Source organism: Coregonus clupeaformis, chromosome 10 (genome assembly GCF_020615455.1).
Source record: "Coregonus clupeaformis isolate EN_2021a chromosome 10, ASM2061545v1, whole genome shotgun sequence".
Taxonomy (NCBI): domain Eukaryota; kingdom Metazoa; phylum Chordata; class Actinopteri; order Salmoniformes; family Salmonidae; genus Coregonus; species Coregonus clupeaformis.
Window position 1 is genome coordinate 8,208,761 of NC_059201.1, and position 27,963 is coordinate 8,236,723.

General features: G+C 41.7%; 2 protein-coding genes across 11 annotated transcripts in view; both read right to left on the bottom strand.

Moving 5' to 3' along the window:
* Positions 1 to 574: 574 nt before the first annotated feature.
* Positions 575 to 22,731, bottom strand: mybphb (myosin binding protein Hb). Of its 2 annotated transcripts, none has more exons than XM_041887599.2 (12): positions 22,494 to 22,731; positions 19,303 to 19,440; positions 18,018 to 18,185; positions 11,372 to 11,460; positions 10,924 to 11,119; positions 10,535 to 10,674; positions 10,139 to 10,298; positions 9,848 to 9,984; positions 7,276 to 7,468; positions 2,515 to 2,574; positions 1,039 to 1,081; positions 575 to 938 (listed from the first exon to the last, which is right to left on the bottom strand). In XM_041887599.2, exons 1-10 carry the CDS (start codon positions 22,672 to 22,674, stop codon positions 2,531 to 2,533), a joined length of 1,446 nt encoding a protein of 481 aa, XP_041743533.1. In that variant the 5' UTR covers positions 22,675 to 22,731; the 3' UTR covers positions 575 to 938; positions 1,039 to 1,081; positions 2,515 to 2,530. The 2 variants fall into 2 exon arrangements, with proteins under 2 accessions (XP_041743533.1, XP_041743534.1); XM_041887600.2 differs by lacking the exon at positions 22,494 to 22,731 and adding an exon at positions 22,052 to 22,142.
* A 4,488-nt stretch (positions 22,732 to 27,219) lies between these two features.
* The window catches only part of LOC121574913 (neuron navigator 1-like), a 108,810-nt gene continuing 108,066 nt past the window's right edge, over positions 27,220 to 27,963 (bottom strand). For all 9 annotated transcript variants that reach the window (XM_041887597.2, XM_041887596.2, XM_041887595.2 and 6 more), the window contains one exon: positions 27,220 to 27,588. In XM_041887597.2, coding sequence (XP_041743531.1) covers positions 27,499 to 27,588 — 90 coding nt within the window. In that variant the 3' untranslated portion in view covers positions 27,220 to 27,498. The remainder of the gene's footprint in view (positions 27,589 to 27,963) is intronic.

A 27,963-nucleotide genomic window follows, 5' to 3' on the forward strand; every position in this document is an offset into this window, starting at 1 on the left:
AGTAAGGACACTAGAGGGAGGTGTTGTATTAGTGGTGCTCTTGTGCCTACCATGCCTCCTGCTATGTTAGGTTAGTCCAGTTGTGAATAAAGACACTGTCACAGCATCCTTTCTCTCTCTCCAACTCTCTTAAAGACACATTATCATCCAAACTGTTCATATTGTTATCGTTGGCAACAATCTACATATCTCTGGCAACACCGCCTCTTATCACTATGCCAATAAGTCCATGACTGTGTGATGAGACAGTTACAGGAGGGTCAGTCATACTTCATACTGTTGTTACACTTTGTGTGTGAGCCAGACAGCGCCCAAAGGCTGGACAAGTTCTTCTGCCTCTTGATTTAGCAGTTCTGTTGCCCTGGTTCTTTCAGTACTCTCGGTTTTACTGTCTGTTTGACTGGATTCACATGAGAGTAACAGAGTGCCAGGACCGTGTAGACTGATATCTGATCATCTTGGATTCACCCTATCAAATGCCACTGCAATGTCATGTCACAACCGCCACTATCCCTCTACCACGTCAGTAAGTACATTAGGTTTCCGTTGACAACATTGTCATTTTCACTTCAGGTTAGAGAAGGTTTATTCCATTTTAGGTTTATTCAACAAAACAAAAACATAAATCAAAATCTTTTTGTAACAAACATTCCAAAGTTTTACAGCTTTAATCTCCAATCTGGAACAATCGATTCATTCTATATAATGGAGACCTATTCACAACTACATAGTGACACAGACAGTTGTTTACATCTGAGTTGTGGACATGGATATTAACTATTTCAGGGAGTACTAAGGAAGAAAATACAAATAAAGGCAACAAATGTTTCATCTTCATAAATATAGGATAGGTTAGGACACAGCGGATGTAGGTAAAACCATTTGATTGTATGTTCTCTCCAGTTATATGTACATTTTTTCCAGCATCCAGCACCGTCCTGTAAGAAAACAAGTGGCATTTATAACTTTAAAACTCACTGAATCTTACCAAAAACATATTTCACATCAAAAGAGAGAACTATGAAAAGAGGGCCTCACCTTTTCTTGTAAAGGCCTCATTCCACTTGCTTCTAATTTGGGACTGTAACAGGTGTAAATAACAGAACAGCTGTCAATTCACATGCCATATTTAGCCAACTGTGGTGGCTAGAACTGCAGTAGCAGGCCTACAAAAGGCATATTGCAAGAGCTTAAGTAGGCTACTAATAGATAAACAGTGTACAGACGTAGGATCTTATTTTGAGCCCGTTTCCTACAGCGGGAAAATAATACTACAGCAACAGGAAATGTGATTTATTACGTAGATGATAATTATTGGACATTTTTCTAGAGGTTGATACATTTTTCATTAGAGCGAATCGAGATAGAATTTTCAAAGGGGAAATTACAAACATTAGAAGCCTTTTAAAAACTCAAATACACTACAATTCGCATTTCCTGCTGTGCTGGAAAATTCTCAGCAACAGAAGTGATCAAATTAAGATCCTACATCTGTATGACAAAGTATATATATTTTTAAGACTACAGCCAGTATAAATATTCATGATGTCACACATAAATATTTTTTTGTAGTGTCCACCGTGGAAATTCAACACCCTGGGGGGTGACAAGCTGCTTGCATTACAGTGGATCCTGGTAGTAAATCACGGCGTCTCGCTGGTCCCTAATGGGCCCACTGCTGCTGAGTCAAGGAAATGTGATGTAGTCCCCCAACTGAGTGCATGTGGAGTCATTACAGGAGTAATTTATGAGCAGCCGCTAGTACTGGCACTCAGACCCTTGCAATGGCAGAGGCCACCTCCCCCCTCCCAGTTTAGGGCTCTCCATGTAAGTCCGGCCTAGGAGAAGATGTACCAGGACTCAAATAGACTGATACCTATTCAAATAAACTTTGGTGCTAAATTCTCAGGTTTCATGGGTATTTTTATATTTTTACTAAGTGACAATATGATGGTTAAATATAAACGTTCTCTCCAATAAGACCAAAGTCAAAGCAAATTAAATGCCAACATGGATTTTATTTTTTAAAAGTGAAGACTTTCGACTCCTGAGTGGCGCAGTGGTCTAAGGCACTGCATCGCAGTGCTAACTGTGCCACTAGAGATCCTGGTTCGAATCCAGGCTCTGTCGCAGCCGGCCGCGACCGGGAGACTCATGGGCGGCGCACAATTGGCCCAGCGTCGTCCAGGGTAGGGGAGGGAATGGCCGGCAGGGATGTAGCTCAGTTGATAGAGCATGGTGTTTGCAACGCCAGGGTTGTGGGTTTGATTCCCAACGGGGGGCCAGTATAAAAAAAAAAAATGTATTCACTAACTGTAAGTCGCTCTGGATAAGAGTGTCTGCTAAATGACTAAAATGTAAATGTTATAGGTAGGTATTTTAAAGAAGTGTAGTTCGTAACAAAGTGGCCATAATTTGTTGATTCACACTCAACTTCTGAATTCAGACCAATTTTGTAAATTGAAGCCCATTTTCCACATGAAACCTTAAAATATGTCAACAAGAGTTACTGACCTGTATGCATGTGCATTTACTCTGCCTCCTTATCTTTGTCAGCATCTGCATAAACAGGCTCTGTTGAGGTAAATATCATTATTTTAGTGATCATGAACCAATGGCAATATTTACACACAGCCTGATTCAAATACAACAAATTAACTTTTTGGTCCACTGTGGCAGGTAGATAAAAAAATCTATCAGCCACTCAGATATTTTACCGGCCAAAATATTTTGTTCTTGCCATAATTACAAACACACACACACAAAATAAATAAACGGATCAGCATGCTTTGTAATGTTTCTAAAACAGCAAATGTATCACTAGTAAGAAGAAATGTGGTATATTGCTCAGTTTCATTAACTGTTTTGTGACCTGAGTCTTTTAAGTAATGAAAGCATGTAAAAAAAAATCTCTGGATTATAAAGGGAAAACCAGCCACGTCACGGACACCGACGCCTCACTCCAAGACAAGCTTAACACCTTCTTCGCCTGCTTCCAGGAAAACAACACAGAGCCAATGTCGGGGGCCCCGCTGCTCACAAGGACTGCAGGCTCCCGATCTCTGTAGCTGACATGAATAGAACTTTCAAGCATGTTAACCCTTGCAAGGCTTCTGGCCAGGATGGCATCCCAAGCAGCATCCTTAGTGCAGACGCAGACCAGCTTGCTGGAGTGTTTATGGACATATTCAATCTCTCCCTATCCCAGTCTGTTGTCCCCACGTGCTTCAAGATGTCCACTATTGTTCCTGTACCGAAGAAAACAAATGTAACTGAACTCAATGACTATCACCCCGTACACTCACTTCTGTCATCATGAAGTGCTTTGAGAGGCTGCTCAAGGACCATATCACCTCCACCTTGCCCGACACCCTAGACCCACTACAATTTGCATACCGCCCCAACAGATCTACGGACGATGCAATTGTCGTTGCACTGCACACCGCCCTATCCCACCTGGACAAGAGGAATACCTATGTTAGAATGCTGATCATCGACTACAGCTTTGCTTTCAACACCATAGTACATCACTCGTCACTAAGCTCAGGTCCCTGGGTCTGAACTCCTCCCTGTGCAACTGGATCCTGGACGTCCTGACATGCCGACCCCAGGTGGTGAGGGTAGGCAACAACACCTCCGCCATGCTGATCCTCAACATGGGGGCCCCACAAGGGTGCATGCTCAGCTCCCTCCTGTACTCCCTGTTCACCCAACTCAATCATCAAGTTTGCTGACAACACGACAGTGGTAGGCCTGATTACCAACAATGACGAGACAGCCTATAGGGAGGAGGTTAGAGCCCTGATGGAGTGATGCCAGGAAAATAACCTTTCCCTCAACGTAAAAAAAACAAAGTGGCTGATCGTTGACAACAGGAGACAGAAGAGAGAGCACGCCTCTATCAACAGGGGCTGTGATGGAGAGGGTCAAAAACTTCAAATTCCTTGGGCACACATTAAAGAGGACATGAAATGATCCCACCACACAGACACCTTCGGGAAGAAGGGACAACAGCGCCTCTTCAACCTCAGGTGGCTGAAGAAATTTGACTTTCCGCTAAGACCCTCACAAACTACTACAGATGCACCTTGTAGTCCCCTGTAGCTCAGTTGGTAGAGCATGGCGCTTGCAACGCCAGGGTTGTGGGTTCGTTTTCCACGGGGGGCCAGTATGAAAATGTATGCACTCACTAACTGTAAGTCGCTCTGGATAAGAGCGTCTGCTAAATGACTAAAATGTAAATAAATGTAAAAGAGCATTCTATTGGGTTGCATCACTGCCTGGTACAGCAACTGCACCCCCCTCAACGGCATGGCGCTCGGGAGAGTAGTGTGGTCAGCTCAACTCATCGCTGGGGTTACGCTGCCTGCCCTCCAGGACATTTACTGCACTTGATGTCAAAGGAAGGCCAAGAAGATCTTTAAGGACCTCAGCCACCCGAGCCACAGTCTGTTCACTCTGCTACCATCCAGCAGACTGAGACAGTACAGCTTCTATCACCAGGCCATCAGACTGTTGAACAGTTTCTATCACCAGGCCATCAGACTGTTGAACAGCTTCTATCACCAGGCCATCAGACTGAGAAACAGCTTCTATCACCAGGTCATCAGACTGTTGAACAGCTTCTATCAGCAGGTCATCAGACTGTTGAACAGCTTCTATCACCAGGCCATCAGACTGTTGAACAGCTTCTATCACCAGGTCATCAGACTGTTGAACAGCTTCTATCACCAGGTCATCAGACTATTGAACAGCTTCTATCAGCAGGTCATCAGACTGTTGAACAGCTTCTATCAGCAGGCCATCGGACTGTTGAACAGCTTCTATCACCAGGTCAGCAGACTGAGAAACTGCTTCTATATCCAGGCCATCAGACTGTTGAACAGCTTCTATCACCAGGACATCAGACTGTTGAACAGTCATCACTAGCTGGCTAACTGCCCAGTACTCAGCCCTGCATCTTGAGACTTACAGTATGCCCCATGTATATACAGTGGGGGAAAAAAGTATTTAGTCAGCCACCAATTGTGCAAGTTCTCCCACTTAAAAAGATGAGAGAGGCCTGTAATTTTCATCATAGGAACACGTCAACTATGACAGACAAATTGAGAAAAAAAATTCCAGAAAATCACATTGTAGGATTTTTTATGAATTTATTTGCAAATTATGGTGGAAAATAAGTATTTGGTCATCTACAAACAAGCAAGATTTCTGGCTCTCACAGACCTGTAACTTCTTCTTTAAGAGGCTCCTCTGTCCTCCACTCATTACCTGTATTAATGGCACCTGTTTGAACTTGTTATCAGTATAAAAGACACCTGTCCACAACCTCAAACAGTCACACTCCAAACTCCGATATGGCCAAGACCAAAGAGCTGTCAAAGGACACCAGAAACAAAATTGTAGACCTGCACCAGGCTGGGAAGACTGAATCTGCAATAGGTAAGCAGCTTGGTTTGATGAAATCAACTGTGGGAGCAATTCTTAGGAAATGGAAGACATACAAGACCACTGATAATCTCCCACGATCTGGGGCTCCACGCAAGATCTCACCCCGTGGGGTCAAAATGATCACAAGAACGGTGAGCAAAAATCCCAGAACCACACGGGGGGACCTAGTGAATGACCTGCAGAGAGCTGGGACCAAAGTAACAAAGCCTACCATCAGTAACACACTACGCCGCCAGGGACTCAAATCCTGCAGTGCAAGACGTGTCCCCCTGCTTAAGCCAGTACATGTCCAGGCCCGTCTGAAGTTTGCTAGAGTGCATTTGGATGATCCAGAAGAGGATTGAGAGAATGTCATATGGTCAGATGAAACCAAAATATAACTTTTTGGTAAAAACTCAACTCGTCGTGTTTGGAGGACAAAGAATGCTGAGTTGCATCCAAAGAACACCATACCTACTGTGAAGCATGGGGGTGGAAACATCATGCTTTGGGGCTGTTTTTCTGCAAAGGGACCAGGACGACTGATCCGTGTAAAAGAAAGAATGAATGGGGCCATGTATCGTGAGATTTTGAGTGAAAACCTCCTTCCATCAGCAAGGGGATTGAAGATGAAACGTGGCTGGGTCGTTCGGCATGACAATGATCCCAAACACACCGCCCGGGCAACGAAGGAGTGGCTTCGTAAGAAGCATTTCAAGGTCCTGGAGTGGCCTAGCCAGTCTCCAGATCTCAACCACATAGAAAATCTTTGGAGGGAGTTGAAAGTCCGTGTTGCCCAGCGACAGCCCCAAAACATCACTGCTCTAGAGGAGATCTGCATGGAGGAATGGGCCAAAATACCAGCAACAGTGTGTGAAAACCTTGTGAAGACTTACAGAAAACGCTTGACCTGTGTCATTGCCAACAAAGGGTATATAACAAAGTATTGAGAAACTTTTGTTATTGACCAAATACTTATTTTCCACCATTATTTGCAAATAAATTAATAAAAAATCCTACAATGTGATTTTCTGGAATTTTTTTCCTCATTTTGTCAGTCATAGTTGACGTGTACCTATGATGAAAATTACAGGCCTCTCTCATCTTTTTAAGTGGGAGAACTTGCACAATTGGTGGCTGACTAAATAATTTTTTTCCCCACTGTAGATAGTCATTGAACGCTGGTCACCTCATATTCTGTTTATATACTGTTGTTTACTCACTGTGTATGTATATACTATATTCTCCACATATATCATCCTGTTATACCTTTTCTACTGTACATACTGTTCCATTTTATTTTCCAGATGATATTCAGTCTCCACACACCACGTACGTATAGTCTCACTGTAATACACCTACTTGGATTGTTATTTCTTCATTTCTTCTTTAGATTTTTTTCAATATTGTGTATTTGTGAGATATTTTACTGCAGTGTAGGAGTTAGTAACACAAGTATTTCGCTGCACCTGGCATAACACCTGTAAATCTGTGAACGCGACCAATAAACACTGATTTGATTTACAGACATTCGCATGTTGTTGCTTCCTCAGAAAACTGCAGGAAATGAGAATCATTGATGTATTCTGTTCATGTCTTATGAAAAACTTATACCAATTCTTTAATATTCTTAATTTTGCTCTGTGTGACCACCAGCCAACGTGGCTGCTGAAATAAACATTCTACCCGCCAATACCAAAATCTACCCGCATTTGGTCGGTGGCGGGTGTTAATGTTAGACCCTGGAGTACATTTTTCTCAATAGTACAGAAGTTATCAGCAAAGTCAGTACTAGTAGGAAAAGACTGTAAGTGCAAATTTTTTTTTACCACAACTACTACTTACTTTTGACCTCCAGCTTGCAGCCGGTGTCGACCTTCCCCAGTTCGTTCTCAGCTCTGCAGACATACTCTCCACCGTCGTATTGGCCGGGCTTACGGATCTCCAGGGTGCAGATGCCCCCTGTGCTGATCATCCTGTACTTGGGGTTATCCATGTTGTTGAGGATCATCTTGTTCTTCATCCACATAATCTTAGGCTGCAATGACATAATAAGTGATTTCTACATTTCAGATCAATTGTTTGAAGTTTCAAGTTTTATTGTCAGCAGCTAGGTTTCCATCCAATCACGCAAATGTTCTAAAATCCGCCAAAGAAATATGCGCATTTTCCCACCAGTGGTGTGTTTCCACCAAACGGACTTGTTACAGATAAAAATCAGTGCGTGATGACGTAGTGCACACAAAATGTACTTTTTTGCTTCAGTTTTCATGTACCGAATAAAAATCTAAAGTTCAATGTATTTCCATCCCATTTTCAACTCTACCGATAGTTTTGTCACAAACTGTTGCATTAAATAGCAAATGTGCCTACGCTGGTTTTGGCACATGCGCTCTAGCCAACAGCTTGCAGATACAGTGTGGGTAGGCTGTGCAGGTAGGCTAGTCTACATGATGACATTATTATGGATAAGACCGAGAATATTTGTATTTGTCAAACGGCAGTCAAGCATCGATCATCATGTCACCAGAATAAGACCCTCGATATTTATTGGAAAGGAGCATCAAGCTCCTTGCACATTCACCACTCTGTGAAGTTCATCATAACTTATTTCATTTGTAGCCTACTAAACTGCATGCTTTCCTGAATCATAGTGGGAGGACCACACAACATGTCATCGCGTGACTCCAAGTTTAATTTGATATGATGGTTATTATATCAATATCTGTGCATAAAGTCATTTCCACTGCCATTTCTCGCATAATTAATTTTACAGACACAAAAAGATCCCACCATGTCAAACGAGCAAATTATGTGTCTGTCACGCCCTGGCTCTGGGGACTCTTAAATGTTGAGCCAGGGTGTGTAGTGTCTATGTTGTGTTTTCTATGTGTTTCTTTCTAGATCGTTTATTTCTATGTTGGCCAGGGTGGTTCCCAATCAGAGACAGCTGTGGCTCGTTGTCTCTGATTGGGGACCATACTTAGGCAGCTTGTTTGGCACTGTTGTTTGTGGGATCTTGTTCCGTAAGGTTTGTGTTTAACCCTAGGACTTCACGTATCGTTTATTGTTTTGTTCGTGTGTGTACTAAATAAAAGAATGTATGCTTATCACGCTGCGCCTTGGTCCGCTTATTATGACGATCGTGACAGTGTCAGCATTTATAAAATTGATTTTTTTTTATACGGTATGACTTTACTCATAAAAACTGTGGATGGAAACGTGGTTAAAGTCACAATTGTTTACTTGAGCTTTCGTGTACTTGGAGTATGTTTTACCATGCACCTTACTCAAATCTGATCCACGCATCGCAAAGGGAACATACCTCTATGAACAATCAATCAAATCCCCCAATAAAGGAACATCACATTTTAGCAGCCGCTCTTATCCAGAGTGACTTACAGTAGTGAATGCATACATTTGAGTTATTTTTCATACTGATCCCCATGGGAATCAAACCCACAACCCTAGTGTTACAAGCACCATGGTCTACCAACTGAGCCACACAGGACCACACACTCATGTAGGGCTAGCTATGTTGGTTTCTAAGCCCTTTTCTTTGATGGTAACAGCTATTCGGAAGACACACACTCTCTCTGGGGTGCATGAGCCAGGGGGTCCAGTGACAGGGGCACCGTGTGGCTCAGTGTAAATGACCCCCATGGTCCCCTCAGGGCAGGAATGTCACACATTTGACCCCTCAACCCCCTCCTCTCTGTCACCCACACACCCAGCTGGCCAGGGGTCCAGAGGTCCAGGGCTCCGCTCAGAGACTATCAGAACCTAACCCTGTACGGAGCTGCATTCCCAACCCCCCTATGCCAAATGCTGCTCTGCTGTGACAACTGGCAACCCAGTGTATCTGCTGGGAGGGGAGGGGACAGGCTGGAAGCTGGAGGTTCAGACAGCAGGCTGACAAGGATACTAAAGATCCCTCTCATTCCAACTCTGCTACAAGTAAATATATTGACAGGGACGGATGGACAGGGGTATGCGTGTGTGTGTCTGTTTGTGTCTGTGCGTGTGTGTGATACATATATGTGTATCCCCATCCAATAATATTTTCCAGGGAAAAAGTGAAGGCACACAAAAATATGTAATGGATCCGCACAAAAAAAAAAAGCTTACTTCATTATTAGATGTTTTTAAGTATTTTCACTGCATCAGAGATAGCGTACATGGACGTTTCGGCTTTACAGCCTTCTTCAGTGTGTAGGTGAAGTGAAGGCGCAACTGGCAGCTGTATGTGTTCATGGGCCTGGCATGTGGAGCCATCGGCACTAAAATCTCACCCAACAAACAATGAGTGGGTCTGTTAGAATCATGACAGTTCTGCTAGACTAGCCCACAGGTTTCCTTTCCATGAAGAACCTCCAGTACTGGGCTGGTATGAGAGTTTGTGAGAGGGAAGGTTTACCTTAGGGGATCCCCTCACAGAGCACAGCAGCTTGGTGCTGTAGCCAACAGTGGTGGACCTGTCATTCAGAACAGTGGTGAACTTGGGAGCCTCGGTGAAGTCACGCTCCACGAACGGGGTAGGTTTGTAGTCAATAACTGAAAAATAATGAGACACAAGCATGGATTAGGTCTTAAATAGGAGCAACTAGCTACAAGGAGACTTTTCTGTCCTACTCGTTCTAACCGTCTCCAACATTCTAACGTTGCAGGGGGATGTTTTTAGAAAGGCGTGGTGTGGAGAATGTCTCACCCTCCTTCACAATGGTGGCTTCTTCCTTGGTCACGGCACATTCCTCACTGAGTCCACACTTGTTCTCTGCAAAGACCCTGAAGGTGTAGGTGTTGCCCATGATGAGGTCTGAGATTGTGGCGTTTAGTCTGGTGTAGTGCTCCAGGATGTTGAACCAGTCCTGGGCAAGACACCATATTAGCATTAATTATATTTTATTACAGGAACTTTATTTTCTTTTGGGGTCTATTTTTTGTGTAAAGTGTACTGAGATGTACCTTTAAATAAAGTTAGTTTGGATTAGATTTGATTACAGGGAAAATTTTTGCTACTGAATCAATGGGAACTGTGTAAACGAGTTGGCTACAGAAGCTGTCATTGACTTTGACATTGTAATGTAAGCGGCGGGTTTCTCACCCCGGTTTTCTTGTCAGCCTTCTGGACGGTGTAGCCTGTGATCTCTGTGTTTCCATTATCTTTAGGTGCGGTCCACTCAAGAGCAACGTTGAATCCCCAGACATCCGCAACCTTAACGCTGGCTGGTGGCCCAGGCAGCTCTGTGGGAGAGCAGGCACAGAGGTAAAAGGTTGCATCATTTGTATCAGTCAACTCACAACAACTCAATCACTCTCCAGATCAGTTAGGACTAGGTCCAGGACTTCTTCCTGATCACATGACCTGACCAGGAACAACCCCTGGCCCTAGTTATGATAAAAAATATACCATGACAGTCAGAGGCTAATGCTACATCATGATCTGTTTGGAAATGAAAACAAGGTTGGATAGTCTAATACAATTTGACTTACCAATAATCTGGATGATGATAGCAGCTTTGTCTTCAAAGTCGTCCACCTTCACGCACATCTCGTATGAGCCAGAGTCCGCTCTCTCTGCTTGACGGATGAACAGGATGCTGTCTGTGTCAGATGTACGGACGTTGGCCCTCTTTGGGTCAAGGGGCCCTCCATCCTTTAACCAGCTAACCACCGGCTTAGGTTTGCCCTAGGACAGTAAAGAACACAAGGCCGGGCTCAATCAATGGTCTAACTTCCATCTGCATGGACACATGCTATAACATCAAATTATTTTACATCATCATGGCCAGGAGTCTTTCCTGACAATGTGATAAAACTCTAGCCCCTAGTTGTATTAAATAGTAAATGTGACTATAGCTAGGGTCCAATGTTTTTAATCCTGCTCAGGTCATGTCGTCTAGACAAACTCCCCACTCATCATCTCATAATGCAAACTCACAGAGTAGGGGATGACAAGGTTGATCTTCTCACCGACTTTCTTGACATACCTCTGCCTCAGGAAACGAGGCAGGCGGACTTTGGGGCGAGCTACAGACGGAACAAAAATAGGTTACGAATAACAATAATAATCAACCTGTTCAAATAAGTAAAATGACTGAAACTGACACACTTTATGGATAGGACACTACAGAGACACTTCAGAGACACTTCAGTGACACTTCAGAGATACTTCAGAGACACTTCAGAGCAAGCAATTGAATGTTTATCAGATATTAATAAAAAACAAAATCCTCAAAACCCACTTTATGTACATTGGAGACAGATTATCCTGTACTCCAGTCTTCCAGACCAGATCTAGTTGGGTGGGAACCAACCACCTGCTGAGTCTAGTAGAGTTATACTCATCAGAGCTCTAAATAGGTCCTGTCTGAACTCACACCATCTCATCAGAGCTCTAAATAGGTATTATCTAAACACACCATCTCATCAGAGCTCTAAATAGGTCTTATCTGAACTCACACCATCTCATCAGAGCTCTAAATAGGTATTATCTAAACACACCATCTCATCAGAGCTCTAAATAGGTCTTATCTAAACTCACACCATCTCATCAGAGCTCTAAATATGTCCTATTTGAAATCACACCATCGCATCAGAACTCTAAATAGGTCAGTTACCCCAGCACACACTGTTAAACAGGCTGCATTAAGAATCATACTCTACAGTTACCCCAGCCCACACGGTTGAACAGGCTGCATTAAGAATCATACTCTGCTTGATACTGTATTGTAGATTCTACCTAGACCATAGGGTTCCCCACAAACACATCAATCACAGCAAATGGCTTGCTGCATGTGTTAAAACATGGACAGAACTGTTGTATTTGTAACTAACCAATAACAGAACATAGAAACTATAATTGCGAACCCGCTCCTATACAAATCTATGCACTAGTGCCATTGGATGTCCAGTGCTATAGGCAGAAATATGTGCTGCTATTAGAAAATGGATGAAAAAAAACAACCAACCCACTGGGGAATGGTCATGGTAGAGTTAGGTGTGTTTCTCTGTGGAGCGTCCCGACTTGACACTCCTTATGGGGGATCAGGTCAAAAGAGAACTGCCCTGTCCCTGTCAGAGTCTGTGGCATATTTAAAAATAAACACTGGGTCCCTGGTCATCTCAAAGGACTTAGATGGCATACGAGACATTAGATCCCTCCCCTGTCCCCACCCCCTCTGTGTAGAGTGGACACTTTGGAATGTCCCCAACCCCCAACCCCGCCCTGTACGATTATACTTGTCACCATCACACCATCGCTGGCTTGACACCTCTCCAGCACGCATTCTGACTAGGGAGTCAACTCTATGCCAAACCTTCCGAATTGAATCTGTGTTCTGTGTTAATAGCAGACACATCCCAACCATTTTTCAAATGATTTGTGGGAAAGTTAGAAGTCTTTCCATTGTGTGGGTAACCAGATGCCTCTATTGGTGGACCAACGGTTAAGTTTGACAGTGGGACTGTGGGACTTGGACACTCCTATTGCGGGACAGCCAGTCCCTCGTATAAGTCCTTGGGGTTCAGGTTTCATTCCCCTCCACTAAAACTCTCCATTACACATTTGATGATCTCTCTCTTTACATCCCTGATTAAATAACTTACTTTTTAATCGATCTTCTTTTTTTTTGTAGGTCTACCAATTCTTTTAGATTTCTATTTTACTGTATGTTCTGAATTTTTGACTCTGAATAAAACACAAAATCCAGGGCCTACCACTGTATACAGTAAATTAACTTGATTCCATGATGATTGCTGTAAATTCAGCCAGATCGCTTCAAGATTGACTTCGAAATTGGACGTCTGTCCATGTCCTGAGGTTGAAGGGAAATGCCTTCACCACCAGCCACTAGGGGCAACAGTGAGCGCTATTACAATCAAGTAGGCTTGGGCATTGTGGATGAGGGGTGGGGGATGAGTGTAATCCTATGACTCTGGATTCGAAGGTCGAGGGTTCAATCCCAGTGTTTGGCATAGGGATTTTTTACCCTATGCCAAACCTTAAACCTTACCCTTAACCCTTAACTTTGAAATTTGGAGCAACTTCGAAATTTGACGTTTGGAGAAATGGAACGATGTGGAGCAAGAGAAGCAACCCAGCATGTCAAAAACACTTTGAAATTTGACATTTGGAGCAACTTTGCAATTTGACGTTTGGAGAAAAGTGCAAAAATGTTTAATTCTGCAGTGAGACTATGAGAGCTTGTTGGTAAATTAAGATGCTTGACTAACCATTAACAGTTATCATTGAGGAAGACTAAAAATTACTTCTCCTGAATGCACAGTAAGAAGACACTGGTGAAAACATGCAACCAAAAGGTATTGTTGTGGAAAATGATCACTATACCTATTAAAAATCAAAGTTCTTCCAGAGTTTTTGTAGAATCTAGATAGACTTTATTACATAGAGCAACAAAAGCCGAGCTGGTCTGCAGAGCAACTAACTCACAACACTCGGCCCTCAGTTTATATACAATGTCCATTCCTGCTTGTTTTACATACTTTTTAGCTTAAACCCTCCCAGTTCAGTTTCTCCACCATTGTTTCCAAACGTTCATCTTTTGACCGCTCCGCCCACTCTCTTAATTTATGATAGTGGTGAAATCTGACTTCTCCTCCTATATTTATTTAGTTTGGATACAATGGTGGCCAAACCAAACTTTCTCATGTAAAAAATAACAGAACCCATCAATCGATACTTGAATATGGTTTAAACATAGCAGATCCATAATCCATTCTCAACCATATACATTTAAGACTTTCCTAATGCATTGCCTCATACATAACAGTATACTCAATCAAGAGCCATCTCCTGACTCTGGCTCAGACTCCCTCCTTGTGTACCACTCGGTACCACACTCACCTAGTCTTATTGCCTCATCCTCTGTACCACTGCTTGTCTTTATAATTAGCTATATTTTAATATTTATAGTCTAGAAAGATTTACTATTTTTAACCTATGGTCTGACCTTGGGTACCACTCGGTACCATAGCTCTGTATGGTCTACTGAAAAAATACCCCACAGTATCAAAGGGAGTGCTTTAGGCACTTAACAACTGGGGAGCTAGCTCCATGCTTGGACTGAGGAGCTCTACCACCCTCTTGGTGGCAATAATCTGAGAAGACGACAGTTGCATTACTCTAACAGGCCAGGGATGTGCCAAGCCAACAGAATTTGGATATCTGAGATGGAAAATATGCTGAGCTGTTTCTCCCTAGCTGTTTCAACGTCTGCTCTTTTGAAAAGCTTTTACAACAATAAAGACGCCCACCACAAACAGTTTGGACTTGCTGCGATGGCCACCCGTTAATACAATACTGTCCACTTGAAGTTCATGGAAGAAAACCCCCACATCTTCTGGTTGGCAGTAATGGACCATGGTGTGCTTCTGAAGTACAGTAGCTAAGGGCTGTGTGTGTGTGTGTGTGTGTGTGTGTGTGTGTGTGTGTGTGTGTGTGTGAGAGAGAGTACATATGTGACCAGTTTCAGGAAGCTAGGCATATGTCGCACGTCACTACTTCACAGGAGAGGCATTTGAAAGTATTTTTATTTCGTTATTCTTTATGCGTTTTTTTTTGGCAGAAATGCCTTCTGGAAGATGTCAACTTTCATGTGCCTTAATAAAAAACTTGTATTCCATCTGTAAATACAAATAAAATGGTTAATTACGAGCCTAGTTGGTTTAGCCACGGAAAAAGACAGGAACCTTCCTGCTAGCCATGATTGGCTGAGAAAATGGATGGGCTGGACATGCCAGGAGATGAGTTTGGATTGGTCTGCCATGTAGCTCGCTTCTGTCTATAATGTGAGCTGCTCAGTATGTGTTGATAATCCTATCTACCACGGGTTTTTGGAAATATATAACATTAGCCATCGAGAACTACAAAAGTTGTACTACTTTTCTCAACAACATTGATGCCCTGAATTCAGCAGGTGCTATCGTCAGATGAGTTGGAAAAAGTTGTGATGGGCTACTTTCTCTGCACACGCCACGGTCAGTTTGAACCAGAGTGACTTGACACAACGCTGGCCAAACAAGAATGGAGTTAAATGGTTCCAGTCTGCCGTGAAGCGTTCATGTATGTATACGGGTAAGAGTCTAGCTACATTTTCAGATATTATACGTTTCAAATTTTGTCAGAAAGTTGTTTTCATTGCAAGTTAAAGCATACTGTTAGCTAGCAAGCGAATGTTAGCTTGCTGGCTCGTTAGCTAACGTTACGTGTATGATCTGTGTAGTAATCAGAACCCATTCACTTATCTAGGTGTGGCTGTGGGGTGGTTATAGCATTTATTTCACATGACCGATCAATTTAGACAAGTGTGACTGGGTAAGTGTCATCTAATAATTCTAAAATATTTATATCTGGACACTTTCTGTTTTTGATATTGCTACTATGCAAGTATTCAAGTAACCATTTCACTGTACAGTTTACACACTCTGTATCCTGTGCATGTGACAAATAAATATACATTTAATTTGATATAGTGTGTGTTTACCAGAGACGATAATGTGAAGAACAACATGACCTGCACTAAAGTCAGATTAGGACATAGGCCAAGGACTAAATAAAGTGTATTTTTACCTGGAGTTTTCCTTATTGTAGGCTGCTACTTTTACCACTTTTAGTCTTGAAATCATTGGTTGTTTACTACACTACTCACTCTGTTTAACACATGGCCTCATGTGAATCCTTAAAGAGATGGGTGGGGCTAAAGCTTAAGAGGGTCTGAACGATGCTGGATGGGTGTAGACAAAGAAGAGCTCTCCAGTAGGTGTACCAAAAAATTCAAGGAGCATTTTCTCAAAAGTGGGGTTACAAGTTTATCAACATTCAAAGCAGAATTACTTTCCCATTGTTCCTCAACTGCAGTGTCTATATACCATTTACTCTACTTTTATCCAATGTAAAAAACACAGTTTCAAATGTTGTGACACAGGACCGAATCCAGGTGGTGGGTAACATACAGTGCATTCGGAAAGTATTCAGACCCCTTCCCTTTTTCCGCATTTTGTTACGTTACAGCCTTATTCTAAAATTGATTAAATATTGATTTTTTGTCAACAATCTACACATAATACCCCATAATGGCAAAGCGAAAACAGGTTTCTATAATTTTTTGCAAATGTATTAATAATAAAAAAACGAAATACCTTATTCACGTAAGTATTCAGACCCTTTGCTATGAGACTCAAATTGAGCTCAGGTGCATCCTGTTTCCATTGATCATCCTTGAGATGTTTCTACAACTTGATTGGAGTCCACCTGTTGTAAATCAATTCAATTGATTGGACATGATTTGGAAAGGCACACACCTGTCTATATAAGGTCCCACAGTTGACAGTGCATGTCAGAGCAAAAACCAAGCCATGAGGTCGAAGGAATTGTCCGTAGAGCTCCGGGACAGGATTGTGTCGAGGCACAGATCTGGGGAAGGGTATAAAAAAATGTCTGCAGCATTGAAGTTCCCCAAGAACACAGTGACCTCCATCATTCTTAAATGGAATAAGTTTAGAACCACCAAGACTCTAGAGCTGGCCCCCCGGCCAAACTGAGCAATCGGGGGAGAAGGGTCTTGGTCAGGGAGGTGACCAAGAACCCAATGGTCGCTCTGACAGAGCTCCAGAGTTCCTCTGTGGAGATGGGAGAACCTTCCAGAAGGACAACCATCTCTGCAGCACTCCACAAATCAGGTCTTTATGGTAGAGTGGAACACTTAAGCCACTCCTCAGTAAAAGGCACATGACAGCCCACTTGGAGTTTTCCAAAAGGCACTTAAAGGACTCTAAGACCATGAGAAACAAGATTCTCTGGTCTGATGAAATCAAGATTGAACTCTTTGGCGTCACGTCTGGAGGAAACCTGGCACCATCCCTACTGTGAAGCGTGGTGGTGGCAGCATCAAGCTGTGGGGATGTTTTTCAGCGGCAGGGACTGGTAGACTAGTCAGAATCGATGGAAAGATGAACGGAACAAAGTACAGAGAGATCTTTGAAAAAAACTTGCTCCAGAGCACTCAGGACCTCAGACTGGGGCGGGACAACAGGACAACGACCCTAAGCCAAGACAACGCAGGAGTGGCTTTGGGACAAGTCTCTGAATGTCCTTGAGTGGCCCAGCCAGAGCCCAGATTTGAACCCGATCGAACATCTCTGGAGAGACCTGAAAATAGCTGTGCATCGACGTTCCCCAAACAATGTGACAGAGCTTGAGAGGATGTGCTGAGAAGAATGGGAGAAACTCCCCAAATACAGGTGTGCCAAGCTTGTAGCGTTATACCCAAGAAGACTCAAGGCTGTAATCGCTGCCAAAGGTGCCAAAGGTGCTTCAACAAAGTACTGAGTAAAGGGTCTGAATACTTATGTAAATGTGATATTTCAGTTTTGTATTTTTTATAAAGTTGCAAACATTTCTAAAAAACTGTTTTTGCTTTGTCATTATGGGGTATTGTGTGTAGATTGATGAAGAAAAAAAACAATTTAATAAATTTTAGAACCAGGCTGTAACGTAACAAAATGTGGAAGAAGTCAAGGGGTCTGAATACTTTCCGAATGCACTGTATTGTCCATGCTTTGCTTACCCCCAACTTCCTTGACCAGAACAGGATCGGCGATAGTAGCAGGGGGGCTGCGGCCACCAGAGTTCACAGCCACCACCCGGATCAGCAGATGGTCGCCGGTAGTCTGGTTCTTGATTACATAACGACAGGACATGGTCAGATCCTCGTTGACTGCTTTCCAGTCTTCAGCTGTGACAGGAAAGAGAACACAGTGATGACAATATAGAACAGTAACAGAACAGTTAACACGATGAGGACGACATAGAACAGTAACAGAACAGTTAACACGATGAGGACAATATAGAACAGTGACAGAACAGTTAACACGATGAGGACAACATAGAACAGTGACAGAACAGTTAACACGATGAGGACAACATAGAACAGTGACAGAACAGTTAACACGATGAGGACAACATAGAACAGTGACAGAACAGTTAACACGATGAGGACAATATAGAACAGTGACAGAACAGTTAACACGATGAGGACAATATAGAACTGTGGCAGTAGAATGAACACCGTGAGGACAATAAGCATGAGTTAACAGCTCAGTTTATGAATCCTGTCATTTTATTGTATCATGCATTTATACATGTTGTACTTATTTTCCTATCTGGGCCCAAAACAATATTTTTAAATGGACTAATCAACGAGATTCATTAATAAAAATATATTATGTTGTGTCAAAACAATATTTTTAAATGGACGAATGAAGGAGATTAATTAATAAAAATATAATATGTTGTGTTTTCAGGGTGCATTACTACATTTGCAAGGTCAACCGTGAAGTTGTATAACTTGAGGTATCTTCTCTTCTCTGCCATTTGAGTTGAGTCTGTTACTGACATTAGCATACGGTTGTGATCTAAAAGCAGGCACCAGCAAGTTCACGGCACCACCAGAAATGCCTCTCTCCTTATAGGGAGAGGTTAGGTACGGTATAAATCAACTAGTGACATGCAGGGAAGAGGTGCAACTGATAGGTCTGACCAGCCAATAAAATATCATTTACAATTGTACCGTCTTAAAGTGGACCGGAGCCTCATTGTAGGGTGTTAGGTAAAACAATCAATAAACATTTTCATAAGGTTGTGGTTAATTCTCAATTTTACCTTAGATAATTCTCTACATCAGAGATGTACAAAATCCAATGGGACAACATAACAACATTCAAGAACTTAGTCGTTAAAAGGGTAGCCTGGTCCCAAATTGGTCATGCCCATGACCGTGGGAGTTGGCAAGACTGCACAAACAGATCTGGGACCAGGCTAGTTAAGGGCTGAAGTGGGTTTGAAGGACTTACTTCCCTCCTTAGTGATTTCCACAGTGTATCCATCCAGGCCAGAGTTGGGTGGAATGGTCTTTGGAGGCCTCCAGGTAATGGTCACTGAAGTGTCACTCTTATCCTCCACTATTACTTCCAGGGGCTCGCTGGTGGGCTCTACAGTTTGGAAACGTAAACACAATTCAGACAATGTACAACTCGAGACGCAAGAGGAAATAATTAGCCTTATTGGATTATCATGTCAATGGAAACATGGCAATAGGGCTCTACAGTTTGGAAAACACAAACACAATTCAGACAACGTACAACTTGAGGACATAATATTGGGTTATCATATGAATGATAAAAATGGTAATAGGAGAATGTGTGAAGAGCTCCGTAACGGTTTGACTAATCTTTCCTCAGACCATCGGGTTGGTTTACTTTTGGGGGGTAGGGGTGGAGGGGGGATAGGTGCTTTGGGGGGTTCCTCTGCGGGGGCCGCGTCGGCAGCAGCAGCTGATGTTAAATGTGCATTTATTTAAAGGTTAGAAGCAGCAGGTATGAGAGCAGTGCTCTAGAATCACTTCCATCCAATCCATTCCAATCCCATCTCTCACTGAACATCTCTTGGATGACCAGTAGAGAGATGAAAACAGTCTACACCTATCCAATGTGCTATGGTACACTGTAGTCTTTAACTAGGGCCACGAGTGTTCCCTAGTACACTGTAGTCTTTAACGAGGGCCCAGAGTGTTTCCTGGTACACTGTAGTCTTTAAGTAAGGCCCAGAGTGTTCCCTGGTGCGCTGTAGTCTTTAAGTAGGGCCTGGAGTGTTTCCTGGTACACTGTAGTCTTTAACTAGGGCCTGGAGTGTTCCCTTGTACACTGTAGTCTTTAAGTAAGGCCCGGAGTGTTTCCCGGTACACTGTAGTCTTTAAGTAAGGCCCGGAGTGTTCCCTGGTGCGCTGTAATCTTTAACTAGGGCCGGGAGTGTTCCCTAGTAAGGTCACGAGGTCAGGAAAAACTTTAGCACACGCTATATGTATACCAAACTACATATACACTACCGGTCAAAAGTTTTAGAACACCTACTCATTCAAGGGTCTTTCTTTATTTTTACAATTTTTTACAATGTAAAATAATAGTGAAGACATCAAAACTATGAAATAACACGTATGGAATCATATAGTAACCAAAAAAGTGTTAAACCAATCAAAATATATTTTATATTTGCCTTGATGACAGCTTTGCACACTCTTGGCATTCAATCAACCAGCTTCACCTGGTTCCCACATATACTGAGCACTTGTTGGCTGCTTTTCCTTCACTCTCCGGTCCGACTTGTCCCAAACCATCTCAATTTGGTTGAGGTCGGGGGATTGTGGAGGCCAGGTCATCTGATGCAGCACTTCATTACTCTCCTTCTTGGTAAAATAGCCCTTACACAGCCTGGAGGTGTTGAAAATCAAAAGATAGTCCCACTAAGCCCAACCAGATGGGATGGCATATCGCTGCAGAATGCTGTGGTAGCCATGCTGGTTAAGTGTGGCTTGAATTCTAAATAAATCACAGACAGTGTCACCAGCAAAGCACTCCCACACCACAACACCTCCTCCTCCATGCTTTAAGAAGGCACAACTGTTAATTGAAATGCATTCCAGGTGACTACCTCATGAAGCTGGTTGAGAGAATACCAAGAGTGTGCAAAGCTGTCATCATGGCAAAGGGTGGCTATTTGAAGAATCTCAAATATAAAATATATTTTGATTTGTTTAACATTTGTTTGGTTACTACATGATTCCATATATGTTATTACATAGTTTTGATGTCTTCACTATTATCCTACAACGTAGAAAATTGTAAAAAATAAAGAAAAACCCTTGAATGAGTAGGTGTTCTAAAACTTTTGACCGGTAGTGTACCTTAACATGATCCCATATTGGAGTGGATTGAAATTGGACATATTCAGATGTGAAGGTATAATTGATCCATTTCACATGAACAGGGTCTACCTGTCGGCAGCAGCAGCATCAGCTAATGTACTAGTTAAAATGACATAAGGGCAGAGCCTGGCCCCAAATCTGCTTGTGCTGTCTTTAATGTCAACACCTATAATAATGACCATAGCATTTTGCAAGAAAGACAGTACAAACATATCTGGGACCAGGCTAATAAGGGCCTACCATGATGGGAAAAATGCTCAAATATCATTGAGATATTTTAGCGCTATTAAGTTAGGGCTCTATTCAAACTGTAACGCTGAAGCATTACAGATTCCGTGATATCTTCTTAAAGGTCATTTCCGATTGAGCCGACATACGCAGCTAAATCGGGAACATTGCCTTTAAATTTCAATCACGGTGTAAAGCTGAACTTCCGAGATGCGGATTGAATAAAGCGCTTAGTGTTGTTAGCCAAAAGTGATTTGTGATCATTCTAAATAGGTATATCCATATTGAGCGGCATACGATGACGAAGATGTCACCTGGCGCCCTGTGGATTGGTAGTGAGCCGATTACCATCAGCGGGAGCTCCGCCCTCAGCAGCAGGGGAGGTGGAGGCTGATATTCATTCAATGTTAGAGTGATGTTAGAACAAAAGCTGATTTTAAACGTTTCAAAATATCTTACTAAATGTTACAAAATGAAAAGAGAAGATGTTACAAAATGACAAGCTTAAAGTATGTGGATAAAAAGTACCGGTTTGTGAGTAAAGCGATAAAGATGTTACAGTAAAACGGTTAAGTAGCCTAATCAAGACAAACATCTCTTAATCTTGGCTTTACCCTCGACAGGTGCCTCAGCGTCAGCGACGGCTGGAGCTGCAGCTTCCTCGGAAAAATATACTTTCTCTAAATACATGTGAAGGAATACTTCGCAGGGTTTGGCGGCGCGCAATGGACGCAAGTAAAATTTTGGACCAAAAATGGAGAGGCTATTTATAGATGGCGGCCCTTGAAGAGATCCAGTGACAAAGGGACCGACATAAGAGCCATGACCTCCATTGAAATATTTGATGTATAAAGACCCATTAACAAACAATATCAACGTTTTGTTTTCCTGTCAACTTATGAAAATGTCACTTATGCCCCTTGCGCACCAAACAAACATCGCCATGGCTCATCCATCCAGTCCAGAGAGGAGATAAATGATATTGACAAAGTAGCCCACATGTGTTTCTGCAAAAAGCCCAACCGAGATTCATTTCATGGAGCATTATCGCATTACCATCTGGAGGAGGGGGTGTGGGTGCTTTGGGCTCTTCAGGCGCGGGTTCTGCAGGAGCCTCTCCTTCGGCAGGAGCTGGTGCCTCTCCCTTGGCAGGTGCAGCCTCTGCCGGTGGAGCTTCGCCCTCGGCAGGGGGAGTAGCCTCAGCAGGTGCGGCTTCAGCGGGTGCAGCGTCAGACATGGTGGCTGTTTCTGCTGCTACTCCCAAAGTCAGTATGTCCTCAAAGAGTCATCACTCTAGAGGAAGTGGCAGGCTATATAGTCGGTGGTAGCGGACTCCACCCCCTAATGCATTTTATGTAACAGATACTTGACTGAATCTTGGATCTTATTATAGGCCTAGAAGGAGTATGGACCCTTATATACAGTTGCCTATGTGGTCAGAGGGGTTTACCCTCTGTGTTTCAGTCAGTTTCCTGTTCACTGATGTGTTTGTTATGATAAACCACGCTTATAAACACTGATATGATAGTTAGACCGCAACCCACATGCACACTGACTGCTCTTGAAGATCTCAGGCGCTCTTTCATTACGCATGTAAAATATATTCGCAATTATGAGACAAATCATATATGACATGATTTTATTGACTCCAACGAACAGTGATAGGTGGATGGAAATGTCGATTCAGAAGAATGTCTATATTCTACTCAGTATAAATGATTAAGTTATTCATCTTGTAGTAGGCCTATATGGAGCAATTTTTATCCTGAATGATTGTTGTCGCTTACAGTATGCTGAAGTATTTACACTGTTTACAGTTATGTCCTGTACAAAATAGATCAATGAGATTTACAAAGGATTCCTTAGAAAAAGAAAGCTCAAATATCAACGTATTAAAAAGGAAAAGGTTAATCTATATAGAATTAACCCTTAACAATAAGTTAATGCTATTACATGTTCTGTTCACACTAATTTGACATGCATTTACATTAAGAAATCCATCACAATTGCACCTCAATGACATTAGATACCATTATTACAATTTGTATCTTTTTATTTTGAGTCAATAACAAGCTTTGCAAAAATAATTATGACTATTCAGCAACCTGTATTGGCCTTCATCAAGTGGAAATGCTTAATTTAGAATAAATTAATATTCATTAAGTTTCCAGAGGAACCAGATTTTATAGAAAACATTGATTTATCTTAGACTTTTAGAAAGTCTCGTTTTTATTTTGAACTATGAACTTTGTTCTTGGATAATAGTTCAATTGTGCCCAACTGCAATTAGGGCCTAATCCGTTTCGACAACAAGCCGTGGAACCTCTACAACCTAGGCTTCCACTGTCAAAGGTATAGCGATCTAAAGCCAAGGTTCTACCACTTCTAATTCAGTCAAGTGGTGTCTTGTGGGACCAATGTTTTTATTCCGCATATTCTAACAACCTTCAGATAGTTAGTCTACTCATAACACAAAGCATCCCTTCCATTTTAAAGGTCACATACTCCCTCTCAATGCAACACTTGCATCAACATTCACATTAAGGCATAGTTAACCCTGCCTGGTAACATATCATTTGGTCCAACTTACTGCAAGACTGAGGCAATGCAAATCAGAAGTGAACTGGGTTTTTTAGCTTTTAAAACAATTTTAAACCTTTTTATTTTCCTTCTGATTGCCAAAACCAGTAGAAGTTGCTGCATAGTCCTGATACACCAGATAGTTAGCAAACACACAGCACAGCCACTACAGAGCAACAGCCACTACAGAGCAACAGCCACAATGACCAGTGAGTGAGATGAAGAACAAACAGAATGGCATTTGTTTTCCTGTATACATAGATACAGGGAATTCTATACTCGTACTCATATTCATTCTCTTCTGAATAGTAAAACAATGCAGAGTTTGTACACTGGCAAAATGGGGAGCCTACATGATAATTATGTTTAAGTTAGAGGCTAATTATTAAGATTATAGAAGGTCCAGATGGGTCTCATGGTGCCATTGTGAAATGGATAGGCCAAAGGGGCATTTTTTCCCACATATGTTTCATCAAGGATTTCTTTCCATTTGTAAAAATGTGGAAGGTTGACGTTTATTGGGATGAGTCTTGTCTTTGAGGCAGAACTGAGAGATTTCCGCTAGATGGGCCAGCTGCATAGTCAAAACTGGCTACATTGTAAAAAATTATAAAAAAATAAATAAATGCCCTTTTGGATTTAATTTATTAAGGTTAGGGTTAGGACATTAGGTTAGCAGTGTGGTTCATGCTAGAGGTTAGGTTTAAAATTAGAGTTAATGACTTTGTGGCTGTGCCAGCTAGTGACCACTCTGCAGAGCTGCCTCCAGTACAAGATTCATGACAAAAAACGCAAACCTGCCATAATGTGACCACACAGGGAAGCAAAAGCCATTCACTTCAAGTCATTAACAGTTTGATGTCATCAGATGGACTTTGGACTCATTAATAGTTTGATGTCATCAGATGGACTTTGGACTCATTAATAGTTTGATGTCATCAGATGGACTTTGGACTCATTAACAGTTTGATGTCATCAGATGGACTTTGGACTCATTAATAGTTTGATGTCATCAGATGGACTTTGGACTCATTAACAGTTTGATGTCATCAGATGGATTTGACTCATTAACAGTTTGATGTCATCAGATGGACTTTGGACTCATTAACAGTTTGATGTCATCAGATGCACTTTCCACTCATTAACAGTTTGATGCAAAAGAACAAAAAATAAATAATGTTTTAACGTTATCATGGTGGTTTAGTTCCAGTTTGCTTAATAATGACCTTTAATAGTGTGCAACGTTTCTTTCGGTTGTGATAACGATTGTACAAAGAAAGCAATTTAACATTCATTTTACAGTTTATATACAGGTGATTTATGATCAAGGGATTATACATCATTAGTGTGGAGTCCAAAACAGAGACATTCTCCTACACTGTTTCAGCATCAGTCAGTATGGCCAAATGCATCTTTTGAGAACACTAATGTAACCCACTCTACTATACAATTTCATTTTTTTAAAATAAAAATGTACATTGCCTGTGACTTCTATCTTGTTTTGATAAGTTTATCTTCCTATATGTATGACTGTGAAGTGGGTAATGGTCCTTGATCGTTGCTGATGAGCAAATCAATATTTCTTCCATTTTATGCGGTGTGTCTGTATGGTCATTAACTAAACCAAAGATGAGCAAAGCAATAGTACCAGTCAAAAGGTGGACAGCACCATTGCGAGATACAATAGATGTACGATTGTTAACCTCTGATCACAACGGTTTGTGGGGTGCAACAGAGAGCTCTAAATTATGTTCACTCACCCGTCTTGGTATAGGCGGGTGAGTATAGGCCTAAATACATGTTTCTGCAAGGAATGAGAGAGTAGCTTTGTAAAAAAAGGCTACATTCAAAAGCACCTAAATGATCTGCGATGTTACATGGCCAACACATTGAGGAAAATATCTACATGTTCATTATTTTAAGCACTTTTATACTCTGACCCCCTAACTAGACAGTCAATATGCAAGATTACAGTAAAATATTTGGTTCAGCATATACGATATTTGCACCATGCAACTAGTGTAGATAAAACTGAAATGAATATCTACATAAAGAATTGAGCACAGTAACAATATTGGATAATTGCGTGGAATATATTAGATGATACCTCACCATCTTTAAAATAAAAGTTGAGGAATATCTACGCTATAAGCAAATAGCAGTTGCTCAAGCATTATTCATACAAAATAACTTTCTTAGTAATACCTGATTTATATGAAAGTGGTACTGTCATGGCCTTATTTCTTCAAACAGGTAGTTAGATTTCAAATATATGTCTATGTCAGTTCAGTCAAATAAATAAAAAGTATGCTGCCTGCAACAAATCGATGGACTAGTACAACAGAAGCTGACATTAGTACGTACTGATATTTTTTCCCCCCTGTTTTAGTTATGAGTATGACAGCATCTGTAATTTTGCACAGTTGTTTTTGCCGTGAATGATAATGAAAGATATTAACCATAAGGAAATAATCTGTGTTCTGCTCTGTTCAATCCTCTATTTTCTCACTTGACAATGAAACCCTGATCATCACCATCTACCCTACCTGCAACATATTGTTATCTGTAAAATATAGTTAGATGACCTTTAAATCACCCCGGAACCATGTGAGGGAGGGAAAAGTGAATGTCCTGGCACTACTCTGCTCTGAGGCGATGGTTATGAAAGCAAAGCACCACGATTGAATACTGCTGTCCATCTTGAGGTGACCATCAGGAATATATGTATTAAGGCATTCAGTTTGTTTGAGCACAGAGTCAAAACAGTTCACCTGGTTATGTATAAGAGTTGCATATGTCTAAGATTTGGCCTTCAAAGATTGATAGATAGATATGTATTCAGGAACAGGACACTATACAACCTGACATGCCGTCAACATGCCGTCATTCTCTTTCCAATAAGCCGAAAACAGGTTTCAAATGGACTTGATTTTACAGGCACACTGCAGGCCATGTTGCTGTTGTTGAGCAAAAGCGGATAAGCAAGAATGTGCTTTTTTTTGTCTTTTAAATGTGCTGTTGGAAGAATCACCTGCTTAGATGAATGAGAGATGAGGATGAATTTCTAAAGAGTAATACTTATTATCTAGATAATTAGCACCTGTTTCTATTGAGGGCAGCAGTGATAGAGATAAGTCTTCCATAAAGAAAGAGAGACTTTATACTGTAAATATAACCTTTAGTTCAAGAAAATTGGCAGAAATAGAAAATCGAAATGTTTTATATCGCTATAATGTCTGTTGGAATAACTTGGCATGATTGAATAAAGTTTCAAAACAACAGAACAAAACAAAACGGCTTCTCATTCAACCATATGGAGTATGATTGTTTTTTGCTAAGGTTCAAGATAAGTTACAAAATTAGCAGGAAACTATATTGGAGAGTTTTTGTTCCTGAATATTATACACTGAAGCTCACATAGGGGGAAATATGTAGGGCTATTTGAAGTGCTAGGTTTTGAGTCTACAGTTGAAGTTGATGTTCAAAGTGTAGGGAGGCTGGGGTCCATTGTTTCTCTGTCTGGAGATTCAATGTAGTTGGCTGCCTCTTGCAACTTCAACAACATCGCCATCTGAAACAACAGACAAAGGAGAGAAGGGTCAGGAAAGACAGATCATTTCAATGTAACTCTATACTAGTATGGTGACTAAGATTCCTTCCAAGCACATACAGTAATAGAATTGAGACACAGACAAGGCCAGAGAAGGCCTTACAGCAGGGCTGGGAAACAGGCGCCCCACAGTGTGTGTCAGGGTTTTGCTCCAGCCCAGCTCGTGCTGTACACACCCGATTCAACTAATCAACAAATAATGCTCCTCATATTTGGCCACTATTAGGTGAATCAGGTGTATCGTTGCTGGACTACAACCACATCCTACACACACTGTGGGACCTCCGAGACCACAGTTGCCTACCCCTAGGGTACATGAATGGGAAGACGAGTGTC

Coding starts and splice junctions, on each gene's coding strand:
- mybphb (XM_041887599.2), bottom strand. CDS start 22,674: ATGTCTGACGCTGCACCCGCTGAAGCCGCACCTGCTGAGGCTACTCCC. Junction 18,186..19,302: donor GGAAATCACTAAGGAGGGAA/GTAAGTCCTTCA, acceptor TTCCTGTCACAG/CTGAAGACTGGAAAGCAGTC. Junction 11,120..11,371: donor ACCTTGTCATCCCCTACTCT/GTGAGTTTGCAT, acceptor TTACTGTCCTAG/GGCAAACCTAAGCCGGTGGT.